Source organism: Trichechus manatus, unplaced genomic scaffold (assembly GCF_000243295.1).
Source record: "Trichechus manatus latirostris isolate Lorelei unplaced genomic scaffold, TriManLat1.0 scaffold00101, whole genome shotgun sequence".
NCBI classification, from domain to species: domain Eukaryota; kingdom Metazoa; phylum Chordata; class Mammalia; order Sirenia; family Trichechidae; genus Trichechus; species Trichechus manatus.
The window spans coordinates 7,675,384-7,695,464 of record NW_004444037.1 but is presented as its reverse complement, the minus strand read 5'-3'; the positions used below and the strand labels follow the sequence as shown (position 1 = coordinate 7,695,464).

General features: G+C 45.2%; 1 protein-coding gene across 1 annotated transcript in view; it reads right to left on the bottom strand.

Moving 5' to 3' along the window:
- SCFD2 (sec1 family domain containing 2) overlaps window positions 1-20,081 on the bottom strand; it is a 547,542-nt gene that overhangs the window by 11,648 nt on the left and 515,813 nt on the right. The window contains exon 8 of the mRNA XM_004382903.3: window positions 4,489-4,608. Coding sequence (XP_004382960.1) covers window positions 4,489-4,608 — 120 coding nt within the window. The remainder of the gene's footprint in view (window positions 1-4,488; window positions 4,609-20,081) is intronic.

Here is a 20,081-nt window from a genome sequence, read left to right as displayed (position 1 = left end):
GATCTGTAGGTTTTAATTGGCTAATTTTCAGAGGTATATCGCCAAGCCTTTCTTCCTAGTATGTCTTAGTCTGGAAGCTCTGCTGAAACCTGTCCACCATGGGTGACTCTGCTGGTATTTGAAATACCAGTGGCATAGCTTCCAGCATCACAGCAACACACAAACCACCACAGTATGACAAACTGACAGATGTGTGGTGGACATATGACATTATTGCTGTTTATATAGATAATCAAGGTCCCTGGGTGGTGCAAAGAGTTTGCCCTCAATTACTAACCTAAAAAGGAGCCCTGGTGGTGCAGTGGTTAAGTGCTTGGCTGCTAACTGAAAGGTCGGTGATTTGAACTCACCAGCCGCTCCATCGGAGAAAGATGTGGCAGTCTGCTTCTGTAAAGATTACAGCCCTGGAAACTCTATGGGGCGGTTCTACTCTGTTCTACAGGGTCGCTATGAGTCGGAATTGACTCGATGCAGTGGTTTTTTTTTTTTTTGTCGTTGTTACTATAGGGTCAGTGGAAAAGAGGAAGACCCTCAACGAGATGGACTGACACAGTGGCTGCAACATGGGCTCAAACATAGCAAAGATTGTGAGGATGGCACAGAATCGGGCAGTGTTTCGTTCTGTTGTGCATGGGTGTCATGGATTGAATTATGTCCCCCCAAAAATGTGTGTATCAATTTGGCTGAGCCATGATCCCTGGTATTGTGTGATTTTACTATATGTTGTAAATCCTGCCTCTGTGATGTTAATGAGGGCGGACCAGCAGCAGTTGTGTTAGTGAGGTAGGACTCAATCTGCAAGATTGGATTGTGTCTTCAGGCAATCTCGTGAGATATAAAAGAGCGAAGCAAGCAGAGAGACAGGGGGACCTCATACAACCAAGAAAGCAGCGCTGGGAACACAGGGCATCCTTTGGACCCGAGGTTCCTCCTCCAGAGCCAACAGAGCAAGCCTTCCCCTGGAGCTGATGCCCTGAATTTGGACTTCTAGCCTACTAGACTGTGAGAAAATAAATTTCTCTTTGTTAAAGCCATCCCCTTGTGGTATTTCTGTTAGAGCAGCACTTGATGACTAAGACAATGGTGTTGCTATAAATCGGAACCGACTCGATGACACCTAACAAAAACAACCTAAAGACTGGTGGTTTGAACTCACTCAGCAGTGCTATGGAAGAAAGCCCTGGTGATCTGCTTCTGTAAATACTGCAGCCAAGAAAACCCCAAAGAGTAGTTCTATTCTGCAACACACGGGGTTGCCATGAGTCAGAACTGATTCGACAACAATGGGTTTATATAGATAATCAAGTCAAAGTTATTCTCCCAGCTGCCTGCCAAGTTTTTGATGGTCTGTTGGAGCAAAGGTTCAGAAGCACTGATCTTCAATCAGCTTACACGTTCTCCAACAGAAGTTTAGTCCAAGTGGATCATGGAACTAGTGCACAGTTCCATTTAGCATACAGCAGGAGCAGCAAGGCCTAATTTCCACCACACTCTAATAGTGGGAAGCTGGTCATGTCTCAGAGGGCTAGCTGCTGGGCCGGGGCAACTGCTTGTCTGTGGAGGTCTAACAAAGGGAGACTTGCCTCAGCAGGTGGCACTCAGCAAACATGCAGGTAATCCATCGCCTTCTTTCAAAAACTCGGATATGAAGGGCACTATGATAAATAACTCCTCCTCTTTTTTTCTCTGCTGCTTTTGGAGGCTTCCTAGGGCCTGTTAACTCTTCAGTGCAGGTTTTTGCACAAAGGACAAGTAGCAGTCAAGGCTGCTCTGTAAGCCCACAATTCTTTGAGAAGCTCTTTCTGCAGATGACTGAGCACAGGGTCAGATCACAGCAAAGCCAGTACAGATTCCAGGTCTCTGCTGTCAAACTCGGGTCACACAGCTTCGAAAACGTCTGCATTTTCCCCTTTTAGAGCGGGGATTAACATGTCTGTCAGGTTGTCACAATGCATCCCTTTTCTGGAGAGCTAAGAATTTTGCTCAGGGGTGGCAAGAGTGTGTTTTTGGGTAAAAAAGTCTTGCTCAAACAGGCAATCACTCATTAAGGAGACCCTTAACACTGCTGACAGAGTGTGAAATGAGGCAGAATTGACCAATTTATCAGAAATTTCACCAGCTATGAACGCGACAGGTGGTAGAAACAGCAGAAATGGTCACAGCCAATGAGTGGCCACTCTCCTGCTCAAGAACATACTGTGGCTCTTAGACTTTCAGATCTTATTCTTCGGCCGGATGGCTGGGGGTAGCCGGGAACCAGCTGGCCCAGCCGTTCCAACAACACTGACTGCTCCTGCCCAGCCAGTTCTCTTGCAGTCAGTCCACCCATCAAACCACAAGGCTTACTGAGCTCCTGCCCAGTGCTCAGGCCTGGGGAGCCCCGGCCTTTGTCTTCAAGGAATTCATGTTTGGTTGAGCAGACTAGACTACCACATATGAACCAGACAGCAAGCAGTCCAGTGCTGCATTGCATGGTATGGACTGTGGATGCCAGAGGAGATGTGAGAAGGGCCTGGAGTAACAGGGAAGAAGTCACAGAAGGGAGAACGGGTGATCCTTTGGCTGACTGAGTGGACAAGCACAGGAGTAGGTGGAGGTGGGAGACAAACGCAGCACCCCCACCCCCACCCCCCGCTCCCCCCAGGCTGTCGGGAATCCTGCCTGATTCCTGTGTACCTGTGGAGGACAGGTCCCTCATTGCCAATGTCCCACCTGAAGTACACACCCTTGCATCTCTTTGCTTTGCTTTCTGTGTAGCTGCATGCAGAGGTGGCACAAAACTGGGTGGCTTCCAAGTGCTGGGAAGATTATGCTCCTAGAAGGGATGACAGTCGATGGGAAGATGTCCCAGACTCCCTGTCCTCTGCAGGACAATTCTGAGGCCTATAATATCCAGCTCCTCAGAGGGCCTCAGGAGACTGAGCCTCAGTTGCCCACAGTTGTCACCAGCTCAACAACACAGCCTTTTCTGGCTTTCTCCCTTCACGAGACTACCATGTATGAATCAAGAAGAGAGGCATCAGCAAAGCTGGTTAAGGTAGAAAGGTGCCCCGAAGGAGTCTTCCTTTCCCTATTCCCTCACTTCTGCTTCTTGGGATCACCTCCCAGGTAAACTACGTGCCCTCATGTCTCTGTGTCAGGGTCTGCTTTTGGGGAACCCATTAAGGCAAGGATTTTAAGTCTTACTGAGTTACAGGATATGCTTCCCCAGCCAGAATGGAACTGCCAGAGGCAGGGACCTTTCTTTCCCTGACGCCTCTCTTTGGGATCCTGCAGCCCCTCCTGCAGAGCGGGGTAGTGACAGCTCACGAACAGTTGATAATAACTGTGTTGTTGTTGTCGTCAGCTGGCATCGAGTCAGCCCCCAACTCATGGCGAACCTATGCATGACAAAATAAAACACTACCAAGTCCTACGCCATCCCCATGATCAGCTGCGGATCAGACCATTGTGATCCACAAGGGTTTTCACTGACTGATTTTTGGAAGTAGATTGCCAGACCTTTCTTCCTAGTTCATCTTAGCCTGGAAGCTCTACTGAAACCTGTTCAGCATCATCCAGTTCCATCGTGTGGTCACATATAGTATATATAAAATAACTGTCACCACCCTTTATTGAGGGTTATGTGCCAGTCACTGTGCTAAGGAGCACACCTCAAACCTTATGTGACTTGTGGTTCACAGCCACCTCAGCCCCATTTCCAAGTGAGAAAACTGAGGCTTAGGAAGGTTAAAGCGCTTTTTTTCTCCCAGATCAACTGGCTAGTAAGAGGCAGAGGCAGGATTTGAACTCAGCGATGTCAAATCAAAAGGTCTGTGCTTTTAACCACTGGGCCATAGGGCCAGTTTTCTTACTGGGGAATGAGATAGGACTGGGCAGGAGGTTATAGAGGAGACAGATACCAGACTAGTCATTGTCTTGACAGTGCCCCTTCCCAAACTCTTTCTCTGGCCCTGCCCTCTAACTGCCACTGTTGGAAGGTGGCCCTGGCAGTCACCCCTCAATTATCTGGAGCCTGGAAAGCAGTGAAAACTCCTGAGTAATTAAGTGTTGATTGGACCCTAGGGAATATATGCCCTTAAGGAGTCAGGAATGGGGATAATAGCACCTTAGCCCATGAAGTCCAGAGGCCGGACAGAATTTCCAAAGGAGAATCTCTCCCCTCCCTGCATTGCCTCCCCACTCCCACCCATTTGGAAAGCAGTTTATTTTGCAAATAACAGAGTTTCTCTGAAGGGTAGATTTGCTTGGTGACAGAATTTAACCTATTACGATGAACTTTACTAAAAAGAGTCAGTACTCCACCAGGCAGTGTCGGGCTGGGACTGGCCACCAGGAGGATGGCTGACCATGGGGCAAGCAGAAGGAGAACGGGCCAGAGGGGAGGAAGCGGGATGGAGATGGGGAGACAGGGCAGAAGGGGCACTTGGAACCCTCTCTCCTGCTCCTGCCTCAGGGCTCTCCATCGCATTGCCGAAGACTCCGTACCTGGGTTCCTGGCTTCAGGGACAGCACAAGGTCTTTGACCATTTTGGCTTCGGACACTGTGATCCCGCCCACCATGAAGAGGATCAGGATAGGGTGGTCGCTGGGATGAGGCCGGCTCACCTGCAAAACAAACCGCCAGCAGCATCGGACAGACGGCACTGGTACAGGCCCCACGCAGCTGGGTGCCACCCAGTCATCTTTTTTTACCAGGTAATCTTCATTATACTTCCATGGGTCCCTAGGACTGCCACCTCCATAATGCAGGTGAGATAAGCAAACCTTAGAGAGATTATGATTTATTAGGGATCAGATATATTAGTGGTTTGTGGACTCTTTGACCAGAAAAATGCCTAACACGTCACCTTAAAAAAAAACCCAGTTGCCATGGAGTTGATTCTGACTCATGGCGACGCCATGTGTGTCAGAGTAGAACCATGCTCCATAGGGTTTTCAGTGCTTGATTTTTTGAATGTAGATCACCAGGCCTTTCTTCAGAGTGCCTGTGGGCGGACTTGAACCTCCAAACTTTTGGGTAGCAGCCAAGCACATTAGCTATTTGCAAAACCCAGGGATTCGGTCACCTTATTATATCCCTTTAAACAAAGATTCTATTGAAAGAAAAAAGGGTGGGAGCTATTTAGTAGGAAGAGAAGGCTGAGGGGGCAACTTACTTCTTCCTTATCATTCTTCAAGTCTCAGTGTGAATGTGCCAGCTCCCCCTCCCCCCCCCCACCACTTTGTTGCATTGCCCTGTTTATTTTCACACCCTGTGGCAATTGTGTGTCTTTGTTTTTCCTTGCTGGTCATCTCCTCTACTAGAACATAAACTCCATGAGGGCAGGGATCTCCTCTGCCTGGTCCACTGCTGAGTTCCCAGCTTACCAAGCACAGTTTCTGGCATTCAAAAATGGCTCTGGAATTAATGAATAATCAAAGCTCTAGGTAAGTGTGAGTGTGTATGGAGTGGGGTGGGAGGGGTGTAAAAAGATGAAGCAGACCAGGGCTACCCTCAAGGAGCTTACCTTCTTCAAACCAGCCTTAACTGAGGCTCTACACTGTGTGGAAAACTAAACTAGGTGCTGTGGAGAATTCCTCCTGGCTTCTTATGATTTCACCAATGTAGCAATTAGATTATGACTTATTAGGGATTGGATATATTAGTGGTTTGTGGACTCACTTGACCAATCTTATTATATGACTCGGAAATGCAAAATAACCAATACGTACACTTGGTGAATAATTGAAGGGACATGTGGGGTTCCTGATGAGAGTGTGTTTTGAGTCATATGTGGAAGGCAGAGTTGGTTTGGGGAAGAGTGGGTGAGAGAAATAGTGTAAGGAAAATCATGGAGGCCAGCATTCACAGCGGGATGGAGCAGGCCGGAGACCCAGCCAGCAGAGAGCATGTGGAATTGTTATAGGAAGGATGCTCCCAGCCGTCTGCATGGCCGCTGAAACCAGACGGTGGGAAGAACAGGCTTTAACTCCAGCAAGGAGAAGGTGGACAGAGGCGTGAGTATCCACTCACTCACACCAATGTACAAGCCCCTTGCGGGGCACAGACAGTGCCAAGGAGCAGCAGGGCAAGAGGAAGTCCCTATTCTTTGCTCCTAGCCCTGTCCTGACTCCTTTCTCAACTGGGTTCTTCCTGCTTCCTTGCCTGAATATACCCATGCCGCAACATCTTATTTTAAAAATACTTAAAATGCTAATATATTATGTGTTCCAAGTTACACAAGTTACTCATTGACCTCTAGAGAAGAAATTCACAATGGAAAAGAAAGAAAGAAAAACCTAAACTTCAGAGTGAGTGGTGGTGAATACTGGAAAAAGTTACAGAGCTCGTCTGTCTTTAGGGAAAGACTCTTGACTCCTTATCCCCCTCTAGCAACCTGTCCTGTCTTTCCTCCCTTCCCCTTGACTGCTAACAGAAATCTATATTTGTTGACTGCTTTCATCCAGCCCATGTACCCACACCCATGGCAATCCTGCTTTTGTCCTACTAGCCCACTGGAATTGCTCTCACTGAAGTCACCAACGGCTTCATCTAACTGGATGTTTCTGTGGCATTTATCACAGTTGATGACACCTTTCTTAAAACCCTCCACCTCTTTGGCTTTATCAAATGCACTCTCTTGAATTTTTTTCTTTGGTTTCCAATTGGTTTCCTTCAATTGTTTCTTCTCAGATTTCTTCATAGGTTCCGTTTCTTGATCTTCCCTTTCAAATATTGGTATTATGGGTTGAATTGTGTCCCCTCAAAATATACGTTCAAGTCCTAACTCCCAGGAATTGTGAATGTGACCTTATTTGGAAATAGCATCTTTGCCGACATACTTTTTCAGTTAACAGGAGATCATATTGGAGTAGGGTGGGCCTTAATCCAATATGATTGGTGTTCTTATAAGAAAAGGAGATGAGACACAGAGAGACAGAGGGAAGACAACCGTGTGAAGATGGAGGCAGAGACTGGACTTATCGTGCCACAAGCCAAAGAATGCCTGCAGCTACCAGACATCGGAAGAGGCAAAGAAGGATTCTTCCCCTAGGGTTTGCTCACATCTTAATTTCGAACTTTAAGCCTCCAGAACTGTGGAAGAATAAATTTCTGTTGTTTTAAGCCACCCAGTTTGTGGCACTTTGTTACAGTAGCCCTAGGAAACTAATACAGTCAGTGTTATTGAGGGTTCCATCCTTGGCCCCTTGCTCTTCTCACTCAGCACACCATTCCAGGAGGACCTCATCCACTCCCATGCCTTCAGCAATCTTTTATTAGTCTTCCCAAATCTATGCCTTTAGCTCAAACATTTCTACTGAGTGTCTATGGACATCACCACCTGGATGTTCCCAGGATCCCCAAACTCAGCAGGTCTCAAATTTGACGCATGATTTTCCCGCTAAGTCTGTTCCAGCTCTTGAATTTCTAACCGTATCACTACTTTCCCAGTCACCTGAGTCAGACACCTGGGAATCATCTTAAACTTTGCTGTCTTTTTCATCTCCCATATCAAGTCCATGATACTACCTCCTCAGATTTATTGAGATCCCTTTGCTTCCTACTGTCCTTACCTAAGGCTCTCATTACTTCTTTACTTTTCCCAATGAAACGGAATAGAACACTGCCTGGTCCTGCCCCATGGTTGGTTTCAGATCGGACCCTTGTGATCCATAAGGTTTTCATGGACTGATTTTTGGAAGTAGATCAGGCTTTTCTCTCTAGTCTGTCTTAGTCTGGAAGTTCTGCTGAAACCTGTTCAGCATCATAGTAACATGTAAGCCTCCGCTGACAGACAGGTGGTGGCTGTGCATGAGGTGCATTGGCTGGGAATCGAATCCAAGTCTCCCATACAGAAGACGAGAATTCTGCCACTGGGCCACCACTGCCCCAAGATCACTTCCACAGCTTTCTAATTTGTTCCTGGTCTGGCCATTCCCCCATTCATTCTCCTCATTCCTGCCTGAGTTCTAAAATGCAAATATTTATTATTGAATATAGCAAGCCCTATATAGGGTCACTATGAGCTGGAATCCACCCAACAGCACACAACAACATACTAAATATTTTTGTGTATTATCTTATTTAGTTCTTAAAATATCCCTAGGAGGTAAACAGAATTATTAGTGTATTTTGCAGATGAAGAGAATGAAGTTTATACACAATAACTAAATCAGGGAGCCAGGGGCTAAACTCCAGAGGCCACATTCTTAAACATCTCTCAGCTCTATCTCATTCTCAGATTCTCTCCATAGGTTCTCATAGCTCTGAGGATAAAATTCAAACCCCTGAATTCAGTATATAAGGCTTTTATAATGTGGCTTTGGTGTATGTCTCTGTTTTCATCTACTGCAGACATTATTTGCTGGAGTCATCCACAATGACTTGTGCCCTGCTTATGCATCATACTGTTTTTTGAATGTTTTATTGAAGTATAACATATGCACTGAAAAACACATTTATTATGAGTATACAGCTTGATTCATGTTCATGAAGTAAACACACTTGTGTGGCCATCACCCAGATCAAGAAATAGAAAACCAACGCCCTGGAGACCCTCTCCCCCACTGTCATGGATTGAATTTATGTCCCCCCAAAAATGTGTGTATCAATTTGGCTGGGCCATGATTCCCAGTATTATGTGATTTTCCTATATGTTGTAAATCCTGCCTCTGTGATGTTAATGAGGGAGGATGGGTGGCAGTTGTGTTAGTGATGCAGGAGTCAATCTATAAGATTCGATTGTGTCCTGAGGCAATCTCTTGAGATATAAAAGAGAGAAGTGAGTAGAGAGACAGGGGGACCTCATACCACCAAGAAAGCAGTGCCAGGAGCAGAGCGCATATTTGGACCTGGGGTCCCTGCGCAGAGAAGCTCCTAGTCCGAGTGAACACTGATGAGAAGAAGGCCAACAGAGAGAGAAAGCCTTTCCCTGGAGCTGATGCCCTGAATTTGGGCTTTTAGCCTACTTTACTGTAAGGAAATAAACTTCTCTTTGTTAAAGCCATCCACTTGTGGTATTTCTGCTATAGCAGCACTAGATGACTAAGGCACCCACCGACCCCAGGTCCAGTTCCTACCACCCCAAGGGTAACTACCATCTTGACTTCTACACTCTACATTGCACCTTGTTTTTTTCACTTAACTATATACCCTGGAGATTTTTCCATATCAGTAGGAAAGATCAGAAGCCCATAAGCCCTAGTTGGGGCCACAGCAGTGTGGGTTTTGGCCTCCATCTGCTCTATTGGGCAGTGCCTGGACCATTCCAGTAATTAAACAGTTTGAGTATCACCTGCGTCATATTGTTTTACGTAACATATATAGTTTCCTCTGTGTAAGGTACTTTCCCCTCCCTCCTTTGCCTCCATCACTTCTCATGTTGTTGGTAGGTGCTGTTGAGTCAATTTCAACTCATAATCATCCCATGTGAAGAGGCAAAGAAAGGTTTTCTAACTTATAATCTTTAGAGGCGTAGATCACTATGTCTTTCTCCCATGGAGCCGCTGGGTGGGTTTGAACCACCAACCTTTCAGATGGCAGCCAAGCGCTTAACCATTGTGCCACCAGGTCTCCTCCCTCATGCCTAAAAACCAAAAACAAAAAAACAAAAACCAAACCCGTTGCCATTGAATAGATTCTGATTCACGGTAAATCTATAGGACAGAGTAGAACTGCTGTAGTCTTTTCGGAATCTGACTGCCACATCTTTCTCCCGTGGAGCAGCTGGTGGATTCGAACAGCTGACCTTTTGGTTAGCAGCCGAGCACTTAACTGCTGTGCCACTAGGGATTCTTCCTCACTCCTACTCTTTCTCAAAAGCATCCTCTCCTATGGAAAGTTCTCTCTAACCAGACCTCTAATCCTGCCCATGACCCGAATCTGACAGATACTTCTGTCTCGGCCTTGTCAAAATGGGCTGCTACCCTGTCCCCTTTCTAGACTGTAAGCTGTAAGGGTAGGGACTGATTGCATTTATCCTGGTATTTTCAGCATTGAGCATAGTACTTAGCACATGGTAAACTCTCAATGAGTGTTGTGTAAATAAAATAAATAAATAAAGGAAAGAGTCAGAGCCACAGGTTAACAGTAGATACCCTTCTTTTCTTAGAGATCTTTTAGAAACTCTCTCTTTGCTTTACGTGTCGTTCTTCCTGGCTGAATAACTAACCCAGACGTTCCTTCCAGCCCTGCGAACAATTACTGATTCTCACTTAATCCTGGGACAGAAATACAACTGGCTCCACGATTTCAACATGGTACAGTACGTTTCCAAGGACATACGCTTCCCATAAGAGAGTCTGGCCTCTGAAGCGTGTTGCGAGAATCTTGGAAGGATGTATTGAAAGATGAAAAGGGAAAAAGAGAAATGAACAACAACAACAAAGAAAAATACCCTAGGGCTAAGGGGTAAAAGGAATGTTGGTTTTGGTACAAGTAAATGGGGCCAATTAATGCATGCTGGTATTTGTTATTTTGGTTTCTGTTTAGATTTATGTTTCGATACCAGAATTTTCATTTAGCACACGTCAAGTCAGAATGCGATTGGGAAGCGGAAAGTGGAGTTCTTTCAGTCTTTTCCATCAGAATAACACATTCCTTCTAATGAGGCACACGTGGCTGAGCCCTGCTTGTATGCTAGTTCATGTTGTAAGGCACTTTGAAGATGAAAGATTTAAGCACCATTACCGCCATAGCCAACACACAGATTAATAAAGCAACTTAGAATCACTACTCTTTCTTTCATTTTCTAGGCTTTCCCTGGCCATGATTTGAAGACACCAGTTCTGGTCAGAGAAGGTTGTTTCCGTCCATCATTTCTCCCCCTAGCCTCTGAAGCACAGGCTGCTGAGACCCTCTCTGCAGGCGTAGGGCCCTGAGAGGGCTCTTTCACGTCCTGAATGGCTTCTGTCTCTGGGGTTGTCCAGAGGAGGGTTCCTCCTGTTCTGGCTTCTCTGGAGCTCTCTGGGAGTTTGGGAGTCCTTCTGCTGCCGAATCTTCCTCCACCAGCGCTCCTTCACTCAGCTTCCCTTCATCTATGACTCACTTGCCCCTAGAATAGGCCAGGTCCAGGTCCCCCCTTCTCCAAAAATGGGCAGGGCCTTATAGAAGGGAGAAAGTTTAACAGGAGCTTTGACCATAAAGGACACTGGGCCCTGGAGACAACCATTCTGACTTTGAAGGTGAGCCCGGTAATGTTTTTCTCCCAACAGGGATTAGTAACAGCACCATCACTGCCTTTCCGTCTGTTGCTATTGTTGTTAGTTGCTGTTGAGTAGATTCTGACTCATGACGACCCCATACGTACAGAGTAGAAATGTGCTCCATAGCGTTTTCAAGGCTGTGACTTTTTGGAAGCAGATCACCAGGGCTGTCTTCCGAGGCACCTCTGGGTGAGTTCGAACCACCAACTTTTCGGCTAGCAGTCGAGCACTTAGCCCTTTGCGCCGTACAGGGACTCTACTTCCTGACTAGCAGTGTGCTTTTCCTTAATTAATTAATTCAAAAAATGCTTATTGAGCAACCACTATGGGCAAGTCACTGCTCTAGGCATCATGGATTTAGTAGTGAACTAAATAAAAAAGAATTTCTGCTCTCACAGAACTTTTAGTTCAGGGAGAATGACAATAAATAAAGTAAGTAAACTGTATAGTATATTAGAAGGTAGTAAGTGCTATGGCGAAAAATAAAGCAGGGGAGGGGCAAGCATTATTTTATGCAATCCTTAGCATTCATGAAGCAAGTAGAAGCCCCATTTTATAGGTAAAGAAACTGAGGCTAAATGAGATTAAAGTAATTTGACCAAAGTCACCTCATTAATAAGCTATAGTGTTGAGATTAAAATCCAAGCCAATCTCACCGCAGAGTTGTGACTGTTCTACCTTGCAATTCCATATACCCTCATTTATAAACACATTCTTGAAACTGAAAGCATTTTTATTAAAATTCTGCACATTTAGCTCTTTAGAAACATCAGCCAATTACCAGGTTCCTCGTAGGACTTACTTATTGCACACTGCCGAGGTTCCCACGTTGCCAGAGCCACTCTGTTGTTTAGCTTGATTTCCCTGCCACATTTACAGCAGTTGATGGCTTCCCCTTTCTTGAAGCTTCGCTCCAACTGCTCTGCTTTCAAAGTCCTTTTAGTTTTTCTGTTTCTTCCCTGTACTCTCCTTAGAAGGTTTTTCTGCTTGACTTGCTCCATTACATGCTTGTGTTCCATTACATGCTTGTGTTCTTGACTGTTCTGGCTGATGGCCCCCGCTCTTCTCCCCAACACCATTCCTGGGTGACCCAACCCTGACCATGGTTCAATGCCTCCACATGCCAGTGGCCCCAGATGGTTACTGCTGGCCCAGGCTCTGCTGAGGTTCAAAGCTGTCTCATGGGCCCCTAAACACAACAAATCTAAAATGGAAGTTATCTTCCTCTCCATTCCTGCTTCCCAACCAGAGAGAATGTCAGCACTACCTATCCAGTCATCCAGACCAAGGGAGGGATCCTACACAACTTCTTGTCATTTACTTCCATATCCCATCAATACCCAGTCCTGTGGACCCCACCAAAGCATCCCATTGCCCTAGCCGAGCTCAGACTCTCATCTTCTCAACTTCTCTTCCCAACCTCAGGCCAGACTGGCCCTTGCTTTTCCTCTCTCTCATTGCCGCAGGGTGATCATTATAAAATGTAAATTGATGATGTATCCTAAAAAACATTCATTGGTGCCTCATTATTTTTGGTCAAATTTCAAACCTTCAGCCCTTTGCGATCTTAAAAAAAAAAGTTGCCATTGAGTCAATCCCAAGTCATGGCAACCCCATGTGTGTCAGAGTAGAACTGTGCTCCATAGGGTTTTCAATGGCTGATTTTTTTGGAAATAGATCACCAGGCCTTTGTTCTGAGATGCCTCTGTGTGGACTTGAATCACCAACCTTTTGATTAGCAGGTGAGTGCCTTAACCATTTATACCACCCAGGGACTCCCTTTGTGATCTAGCCTCTGCTTATCTCTTGGTCATCACATTCTTCCACTCTACATGCCACCTGTCATGGATTGAATTGTAGCCCCAAAAAATACGTGTATCAGTTTGGCTAGGCCCTGATTCCCAGTATTGTGTGATTGCCCACCATTTTGTCATCTGAAGTGATTTTCCTATGTGTTGTAAATCCTACGTGTATGATGTTAATGATGTGGGATAGTTAGCAGTTATGTTAATGAGGCAGGATTCAATCTACAAGATTGGATTGTGTCTTGGACCAATCTCTTTTGAGATATAAAAGAGAGAAGCAAGCAGAGAGACAGGGGTACCTCATGCCACCAATAAATCAGTGCTGGGAGCAAAGCACGTCTTTGGACTGGAGGTTCCTGTCCTGAGAAGCTCCCAGACCAAGGGAAGATTGATGAGAAGGACCTTCCTCCAGAGTCAACAGAGAGGGAAAGACTTCCTCTGGAGCTGATGCCCTAAATTTGGACTTGTAGCCTATTAGGCTGTGAGAAAATAAATTTCTCTTTGTTAAAGCCATCCACTTTTGGTATTTCTGTTACAGCAGCACTAGATTACTAAGACACCATCCTTAGTTATAGCCATTTGGGAACTACTGGTAATCACCTGAATGCGTCCTGGCATTTCATCCCTTTGTTCCTAACTTCTACTCGTCTGATGAAATTGCCTCCTCTGGGAAGCTTTCTCAGTCTCCCTGAGAATGAATGAGCTACTCCTCCTCCCCGTACTTCTCAATTTTTTTGGTCCATCTCCCTAGTAAACTGTAAGCCACACAATGTCAGCTATGCAATGGAAGGTAAGGTATTTAATTTGTTTCTGTATCTCCCTTACCCACAACAGTGGCTAGCATGCAAAACAATCCCTCAATAATTGCTCACTGGCAGACAAATTACATAGACTGTGAAAATCAAGTCTTTGTTTAATGATTCCCTACCAAAATCCACCTCACTAGAACTCATGAATCATATTTAGCTAATGTTAGAGAAAAATCAAAGTCCTACTTTATAGGATGGAACATAATCAAAAAGAAGAAAATACAAACAATGGTTATAAATAGTATTGGCAACAGGGATTCTAGGGCTTGTACTGATTTAATCAACAAACTCTAAATCCTGAGATGTTTTCCTCTTGTCAGAAATACCATTAAGGATAATGGCTCAAGGCAAAGAGTTCACTTTCTGAGTCTCATTTTTCTTCTGTGAACAATGAGGGGCTGGACCAAAAGACCTCCAAGTTCATTTCCATCTCTCATACACCAAGTGTGATTGTTAATTTTATGTGTCAACTTGGCTAGGCTATGGTGCCCAGTTGTTTGGAAAAGCACTAGTCTAGTTGTTGTTATAAGGAGCCCTGGTGGAGCAATGGTTAAGCACTTGGGTGCTAATGGAAAGTCGCTCCATGGGAGAAAAGACCTGACAATCAGCTCCCATAAAGATTACAGCTTAGAAAATCCTATGGGGCGGTTCTACTCTGTCACATGGTGTCACTATGAATCGGAATTGACTCAATGGCACTTAATAACGCAACAACAGTTGTTGTTATATAATAATTACATATAATTAAAACAGTTGGCCTCAAGTAAAGATGACTACCTTCCACAATGTGAGCGGGCCTCAATCAATAAGTTGAAGGCCTTAAGAACAAAAAGAGAGTTTTGATAGGGTGTGTTCTGTCTCCAGACTATAAAAAGATATTTTGCCAGAACACTCTTACTCTTTACTCTTCTTGTCATCTGACCTACAGATTTTGGGATTCAAGCCTGCAGGAGTCTTCAGTCTGTTGCCTGACCTATGGATCTTACACTTGGCAGTCCCTGTTAGCACTCCCCACAGTAGTGTGAGCCAATTCTTTGAAGTAAATCTCTCTCTCTCTTTAGCTCTATATAGAGATATATCTATATGCATACATCTCTTACTGGTTCTATTTCTCTAGAGAATCCTGACTAAAAAACCAGTTCTGAAGTTGAATTTCACCTGAAGCCTATTGTTTTTGCCCTTCATCCCCGAGAATCTCTCACCCCTGCTGTAGCTGCCTCTGCAGACGTCTGTCTAACCTACAAGCCAACGGTCTTCTCATTCACATGGTCATAGGGGTGGGCTCTGGGCAGCCATGTTGTTACAGCGTGATCCTGCCCCTCAACCACAGTCGACTGTTTCGGGAATGGGCCCCTGACCCAGGCTGGGCCAACTAGAGACCCTTTCCTGGCAACCAAGCATTGGCCTAAGATAGATGAGGTTCAGTAGAAGCTGGGCTCCTAAAGAGAACCAAAACTTGTGGCATAACTATGCAGCCATTTATTCAATGAATATTTACTGAGCACCTATAATAAGTTGGACACTGTTGTTGGTATTTTCCACAGGGTAGAAAAAAACCCAGTTGCCGGCAAGGCAAGTTGATTCCAATTCATGGTGACCCCATGTGGGTCAGAGTAGAACGGCGCTCCATAGGGTTTTCAATAGCTGTGATCTTTCAGAAGAATGTTGTCAGGCTTTTCTTCTGAGGCATCTCTGGGTAGATGTGAACCACCAACCTTTTGGTTACTAGTTGAATGCTTAACCATTTGCGTCAGCCAGGACTCCTCCACAGGGTACAGCGAGTCTCAAAGACCTGCTTTCCCGGCAGCTTTCCCATTCTTACTTCCATTCTTCCTGAGACCAACAGCATTGCTGCCCTTGGAGTCCCTGAGACACCTCTGGGTCCTCATCATGATTTCCTCTTTCCTTGGTTAAGGTAGCTCAATTTGTTAGCATCTTAATTGCAACTGAAAGAGTTTCAACTACTACCCCCTTACCATCACTGGCTTTTCAAGACCTGCCTGAGCAGTTGTTCCACCTCTGCTTGTGGGACTTTTTATGTTGCCTCTTAAGGCAAAGGAGCTCTCATTTCAACTCAAATAAACAGCCCAGAGGCAAGCACTGTATCTTCTTTGAGTCTTTTTCATAAATCTTTTATTTTTGCCAGTTAAGCATGGCATAAGAGTTGGCATGCACTTGAAATAAACAAACAAAAAAGGGTTCTTAAAAAGCACACACAAAAGGAGGTAAAAGGGCTTCATGCTGTTTCATTAGATAAAACCCAGCCTCCTCATGGCAGTTCCAGCAGAGAAAACATCTTGACAAATCATGTCCTTTCGTCAAAACAAGTTGGGGTCCAAACACATGGAGCACATATAAAATATATTATTTTCAGGGGACTGAAATCCAAACCACAAATTCCAGAAACGCACTTTAAAAGTGCTGCCTATTAGACATGCTAGTTTTAAATTAAATTAACACTGAAGTGGGAGGGGGTAAGGTATGTTTTGATTTATTTATTATTAGATCACTATCAAGCTTTTTCTCTAAGGAACTCAAGGTGCTCCATGCACAAGCATTTTGGAGAGAAGACTTGGTTGTTTTAAGATGTCAGGTTCTGCCAATGTTGTTTCTCAACAGTATGATGGACCACCCCCAGGATGTTGCCCTTTGAAGCTGACAGCTCCATGTGGCTAACCACAAGTCTATCCTCTCTGGTTGAGAAGTACATCAAGTTGACTTGAAACACTTTCTTAGAATTGCAGGAAGAACGATCTAGTGGCCATACTTGCTCTTCTCTGCAGTTTGTCTGGTTTATCTTACAGCGATCAAATGGAAGAAGGCTGGGAGAGTAAAGTCCGCCAGCTGTTTTTTATCACCCAGGAAGTTTTTTTTTAAAGATTATATTCCCGGACACAGTCGGAGAAAAATGCAGAACAAAATTCAAATTCACAAAAAAAGACCAGACCTACTAGTCTGGCAGAGTCTGGAGAAACCCAGAGAGTAGGGCCCCCCAGACACCCTTTTAACTCAGAACTGAAGTCACTCCTGAAGTTTACCCCTCAGCCAAAGACGGGTGTATAAAACAAACAATAACATACGTGAGTTGAGGAATGTGCTTCGTAGTTCAATCATATATAGAAGACTAAATGGGAACACCAGCCCAAAAGCAAAGACGAGAAGACAGAAAGGGACAGGAAAACTGGATGAATGGAAATGGGGGTGGAGAAGAGGAGAGTGTTGACACATTGTGGGGTTGGCAACCAATGTCACACAAAAATTTCTGTATTAATTTTTTAATGAGAAACTAATTGCTCTGTAAACTTTCACCTAAAGCACAATTTAAAGAAAAAAAAAAGATTATAGGTAAACATTAGGCCAGGCTTTTCATTATCAAAGCCTCTCTGGGCTCACTTGTTTTGAAACCAAGTCAGGTTGTTATTGTTAGTTGCAAACGAGTTGCACTCATGGTGGTGACCGGAAACAGATTGCTAGGCCTGTCCCTCTGAGGAGCCTCTGGGTGGTGCCAGTAGTCAAGTGTGTAACCATTTGCACCACCATGGAAGTCAGGAGCAGAGTTAGATTTTCTGTCCTTTTGACTGGAGGGAAAACTGTTAGGTTCAGCCGAACACTCTGCTCTTGCCAGGCTGGACAGCCAAACATATATTTAGGTGTGCAGATGGTATTTTCCAAAAATGTCCGCAACAATATTTCCTGGCCCACATGCTCTTGCTCCCCTCTCCAGAGGAAAAGTGTATGTCTCCTCCTCTTGAGCCTGGGTAGGCATTCGTGACTGCTTAGACAAACAACGTACAAATGGAAGTGATGCTATGTAACTTCTGAGGCTAAATTTCATTATGGCTTCTACCTGGCTCTTTTAGGATGCTTGCCCTTGGAACACAGCCACCATACTGTGAGGACACTCAGACCACATGGAGAGGCTTATGTGGAGAGGAACTGCGGTCCCCAGCCCACAGCCCTGGCTGAGCTACCACTGAGAGTCAGCATCAGCTTGCTAACCAGGTGAGCCAGCCATCTTGGAAGTGAACCTTTCCCTGCTGAGCTCTGCTCAGACTGCAGATCAACAGTATTTAAAGCCAATCTTTTTGGGAGGCTTGTTATACAGCAAGGTGCCAGGGTGGTACAAATGGTTTGCACTCGTCTACTAAAGAGCCCTGGTGGCACAGTGGTTAAAGTGCTCGGCTGCTAACCAAAAGGTCAGGGGTTAGAACCCGCCATCGGCTTCGTGGGAGAAAGATGTGGCAGTCTGCTTCTATAAAGATTTACAGCCTTGAAAAGCCTATGGGGTAGTTCTACTATAGGGTTGCTATGTGTCAGAATTGATTTGATGGCAGTGGTTTTTTTTTTGGACTAACCTAAAGGTTGGTGGTTCGAACCCACCCAGCAGGCCATGCAAGAAAGGCCTGGTGATCTGCTTCCATAAAGATTACAGCCAAGAAAACCCTATGGAGCAGTTCTACTCTGCAACACATGGGGTCACCATGAGTCAGAATCAACTCGAAGGCAACAGATTTGTTTTTTTGGTTTTTGTTACACAGCAATAGATAACAGCAACAGGTGGGGATGAAAGAGTCCTCTGGACGTTCTGAATTCAGTGTGAACTTGTCAGAGACAATTAACTTCCTAGGTGGTAATTTCAGAACACAGATTTACATACGGAAGCATGGCAAAGCAATGTAAAGAAAGTAATTTTCACAAGTTTTAGTATGATGCAAATGAGGGTTTGACTCCAGGAAGGGCAAAATCCAGCAGCTTTGACTTCCCTGTGCAAGCAGAGAGGATTTGTTTGATTGGGACAGTGTGAGAAGCACAGGCTTTTTTCTTAACTTTCACTCACTGCCTGCATACATTTACATAGATAAGATTGCTTTCAGGGAGTCACCTCTACATTCCATTTCCCTATAGCAGGAGGGCTGCTTGAGGGGCCTGGGCACACACTCACAGAGCTGAACACTTGCTCCCTCCCAGCCCACGGGACTGCGGTTCTGAAATGCTCCCGGCAGAGCCAGGGGCTGGAGTTGTTTTGGGCTCTGCCTCTGTGTTCTGGGTGGCCAGGGACTGGTCCTGCTGGCCTCTCTTCCTTTGGTACATGCACTGAATTTCACTGGCTCCCTACAGCTTGCCTCAGGAGCAATAATCTATGTCCCCCCAAACTGAGGAGGTCAACAGGTCGAACTCAAAGTGAAGAAAAAGGAGGTCTGGAAAATACATCACAGCCTGTAAACATGGCTTCCCACACACAAGCTCAACAGAAGAGCAGTCAGCACTCAGGTCTCTGGCAAGAGCAAACCAAGAGTTAAAGAGGAAATGCTTGCGTGCGACTTCCTTGGTTGGGAGGTGAGTGGGTCTATTCCCTTCTATTCATTCATTTGTTCACCTGGCAATTAGGCTGTGTGCACCAAATGCTGAGTACTGCTATGCGCAGGGATTTAAAGATACTCAAGGTGGGCCTTTTCTCAAGAGTCACAATCTGGCAGGAGGCACAAGCTCCTAAAAATAGAACAGCAAATGCAACATAGCACTTACTGCAGGCCAGGCACTTCACATGCATTAACTCTGAGTGCTTCTTCACATGTATGAACTCATTCAATCCCCACAGTAGCCCGATGAAGTAGGTACTGTTATTATCCCCATTTTACAGACAAGGAACTAAGGCCCAGAGAGATTAAGCGATGTGCCCAAGGTCCAGGAGCGGATTATTCAATAAGCAAGTAAGCACAGGTTTACTTGTGCTTACTTACTAATTTGTAGTGAACAATTTTACATTTTTTCACCATATCAAAGACTGTCCTTCTAGGTATGGGTGGTATCTGTCTCTCTCCCAACCCCATAGCACCTTCCTACAGAGTCAAAGCCTCTTTTCACATTTACAATCCTTGACAGGGGTGGATGACCCTGAAAGCAAGATAAGCACGGACTTACTTACTAATCTGTAGTGACCAATTTTACATCCCTATCAGGGATGGTAAGCACGGTGCTTACCTCGCCTATTGGATCATCTGCTCCTGGGCCAAGGCAGGCTTCCGTCTCCACCCTGGCACCCATCTTCACTCCATCAACGCCTGGCAGGCGAGTTGGGAGCAAGTGGATCTTGCTCTTTGGTGTTATGTAATGACAAAACAATTAACAGCTCGCCTTGCCCAGTAGCTGCTGGAAAGGAGGGTCAGGGACTCCTTTGAGGGTCATTGGAGTTGACTGATCTGGCTGCTGCTTTCCATCTCATGTGAAATTGCTGAAATGGAACTTTGGCTTAAGGGCAGCAGAGTCAGGAAGAGGAATC